At 46.0% G+C, this 3,605-nt stretch overlaps 1 protein-coding gene across 5 annotated transcripts in view; it reads left to right on the forward strand.

Moving 5' to 3' along the window:
- Window positions 1-3,605, forward strand: part of RPH3A (rabphilin 3A) — a 342,156-nt gene that overhangs the window by 307,260 nt on the left and 31,291 nt on the right. For all 5 annotated transcript variants that reach the window (XM_032240317.1, XM_032240332.1, XM_032240323.1 and 2 more), the window contains 2 exons: window positions 470-553; window positions 2,119-2,284. In XM_032240317.1, coding sequence (XP_032096208.1) covers window positions 470-553; window positions 2,119-2,284 — 250 coding nt within the window. The remainder of the gene's footprint in view (window positions 1-469; window positions 554-2,118; window positions 2,285-3,605) is intronic.

Consider the following 3,605-nt stretch of genomic DNA (forward strand, 5'->3'; position numbering starts at 1 on the left):
CCTAATTGCCTTCACTTCCAGGAAATTCAATAAAGAATAGTGTTCCATCACATAGCCATGGCATTTACTCAGATATCTTCCTTCTCCTTGGGGAGTTAAACTAGTCATAGTCTAGGTTGTTGCAGATCCATTTTGGAAATAAAGAGAAAATACATTAAGACACAAAATGGGTATATGGCCATTCCTCTTTAGAAAAAATTATGTCAATGATCTCCCCTTTGTGGATGATGAAAATTCAGACGCTTAGAGAACTCCTTCATCCAGTGCTGGGAATGACTTAAGTTCTTGTTACTGGAAATAAGACTCAAATTGGAACTTTATTCTAACTGGCCTTGCTCATGGAAGGAAGGGTGATGAATGGAGGAAAGTTCTTCCTCCTTACGCTCACCAAGAGAAGGTGGGGGAATACGCTGCTGTGCCTCCCATGTACTTGGCTCATCTGAGTGTGTTGGCTGTGTTTCAACCACAGAACGTCTGCACCAAGTGCGGAGTGGAGACCAACAACCGCATGCATTCTGTTTGGCTCTGCAAAATCTGCATCGAGCAGAGGGAGGTGAGTGCCCTGGTTCCATCTGGCTCCTAGATCACCCTCCTTCCTTGGCCCGCTTAAGAGATGTCTTAAGACATTGGTATGAAAGGACCCGGTTCAGCAGTGAACATTGACAGAGCCTCAGTGTTTGGAGGGATTTCTCTCCTCCTCCTCTCTTTCTGTGATTTCTTTTCTTCCTTTCCATCCTCTCTTCTCCCCTCTCTGTTCATTGCCCTCTGGCCTCTGTTCTTTCTTTGCTCCCATTTCTTGCCTTATGGATCTTCCTCTCCTAACACCTTTCCTTTCTCTCTATTTCATTTCTTATTTCCGTTTTATTCTTTCCTCACACTGTCCTCTTGTTTGAGCCCTTTTCTTCCTCTAATCCTTACTGCCTTTTTTTCCCTTTTTTCATTTTGCTGTTTCTCATATCTTCACACCTTTTTCTCTGCAATTTCTCTTTGTCTCTTTTTCTTTCTCCCATGGCATCCCTCTCTTCCCCAGTCCTGCTTCTTTCTCGTCTTACTTCAATTAAATCCTTTCTCTCTCTCCCAATTTCTTCATCCCCCGGCCACTGCTGCAGAGTTCTGCCTTTGGGATCATGTTTAAAAAACCATGTTCTCCTCAGTATCCGTCAGGGGCCTGGCAGGAAAGCACTGGTACGCTTCGGTAGGGTAATCAAGGGTTTGATAAAGGTGTTATTGACAAAGGTCCAGACAGAGCTAAGAGAAATCAGCAAGGGATGGTGAGTTACCCTAGCACCAGCAACAACAGGGTTGCTGTTTCCCCTCCTAAGACTGAAGGGAGAGAGGAGGGAGTGGTTCCCAGACTGGAAGATAGGAGTAGCCTAACAGTAATGCAGTCACTGTCCAACTACCAGGGGACAGGGGGGAGCCAAGGAAATAAACACCATAGTCCCACCCTCCTCCTTACTACAAACTCTTATTTGCCCAGAGAACTCTTCAGCAATACAAGCTTTCAAGAGGTTTTGTTGTAATCCCTGGTGCTCTCCTTGACCAAATAAACCTGAAAACAGAGGTCAAGGTTTATTTGGTGGAGTCCAGTTAGAGCAGTCCATACTGGTCAGCCTCCTGGGGCACAGAGCAGGGTAGAGAATGAATCTGATGAGGCGGTGGAAGATGTTTCACACACTGCCGTGGGTGTGCTGCTCTGTCCTGACCCACAGGGCCAGGAGAGAGGCCAGAGGTCTTGGGGAAGTTGTAGGTAGATCACCCTCTTTATAACAACCAGTGTAGTAGAGGGCATGCCACATTTAAGGGATGGAAGACTTGGAGGTGAGCCCTTGTTTTTCCATTCTCTGGCTGTGTACTGTTGGACCAGTCCTTAACATTTTGGATATTCTACTTTTTCCATCTATAACATGGGTAAACTCAAGCCCTTTATACTGAGTTTTCAGGGTGAGTGGGCTGAATAAATATGAATTGTGCAGGGCTCTGCAGTAGTAAGAGAAGCATGCTGGCTATTGTGTCAGTGTGCTTTGGACAAAGAGGAAAGATAAAAATGGGCACTCGTGAAGGTAAGAGCGGCAGTACTTGGCTGCCACATCTTCAATCCCTGTCTCTCCTCCCCAGGTATGGAAGCGTTCTGGAGCGTGGTTCTTCAAAGGCTTCCCCAAACAGGTCCTCCCACAGCCTATGCCTATAAAGAAGACCAAGCCCCAGGAGCCTGTCAGTGAGCCTGCTGCCCCTGAACAGCCTGCTCCTGAGCCCAGGCACACTGCCCGGGCTCCAACTCGAGGTAGGACAAAGCAGGTTCTTCTTTTAGGACCGAGGACAGATCTTGGCCACCTGGTCTACCTGAGGGATGTCCTGACATCGTGTCTGTGTTTCCACCCAGTTATTGGACAATCCGCTTCTGGACTTGGGTCTAGGGCTCTTATATCTCCTTCATAGTTCACCATAAATCCTTATCAAGAGGGTGACACAGGGAACTCTCCAGCAACTCCAAGCTGCCCAGAGGCTTTGTGGTCATCCCTGGTGGAATATCTAGTGTATAAGAGGTAGAAATTAAAATTGGGAACGTAGAGTGACTTTTACCACCAAGATCACACTGGAGCCTGGGAGAACATGGGGCTTGCTGAGAAGCCTTCCTAGACCCTGATATTTCTCCCACTCTCCATAAACAAGTCTGGCTTGGACTAATTAAAAGTGAAAGATGAATAGAAGGAAAGTAGTAAAAGAAAATTAGTACTACTAAATTGCTACTATTGACGTTATCACTGTTATCCAAGTATTGTGATTAATTATTAAGATGATTAAGAGGGAGAAGCAAAATGGCAAAAATCTTAAAAAGCAGCCATAGTAAAAATATATTTTAGTTGGATTAGGCCACCAGGACTGACCGGATAAAGCCCTTGCAATAATTTTGATTGACGCTAAGTGATAAAATCTGGACTAAATGACAATGCCCGATTGAGTGCAGGCAGCACTTCTGAAAGGAAGGGTACAGTTGAACGTCTCAAATACTGAAGTGTCCACCTGCGTTTCTCATAAGATAACTTATCAAGGTATGTGGCACAATGCCTGCGACCTAAAAGGCATTCAGCAAATGTTTTCTTCCTGACAAGGCATGAGCAATTTCTACTCCTTGCAGAGAATCACCAAATGGTCAGCATATATTGCATCCCTGAGGAGTCCCCAGTTTTCACCACTAAAAGATTCCTTCTTCCTGGTTCTTCTAGGCTGAGAATGTTGTATAGCATGATTGTGCTTTACAAAGCCTATGTATGCCCGTATGTGTTTGTGCATGCAAAGGAAATAATGTGAAATTGCAAACAGGGCCAGGCACGGTGGCTCATGCCTGTAATCCCAGCACTTCGGGAGGCCGAGGTGGGCGGATTACAAGGTCAAGGGATCGAGACCATGGTGAAACCCCATCTCTACTGAAAAATACAAAAATTAGCTGGGCATGGTGATGCCTGCCTGTGGTCCCAGCTATTCGGTAGGCTGAGGCAGGAGAATTGCTTGAAACCAGGAGGCGGAGGTTGCAGTGAGCTGAGATTGTGCCACTGCATTCCAGCCTGGCGCCTGGCAACAGAGCAAGACTCTGTCTCAAAAAA

This window comes from Sapajus apella, unplaced genomic scaffold (assembly GCF_009761245.1).
Source record: "Sapajus apella isolate SASKATOON/1434 unplaced genomic scaffold, GSC_monkey_1.0 scaffold2, whole genome shotgun sequence".
Taxonomy (NCBI): domain Eukaryota; kingdom Metazoa; phylum Chordata; class Mammalia; order Primates; family Cebidae; genus Sapajus; species Sapajus apella.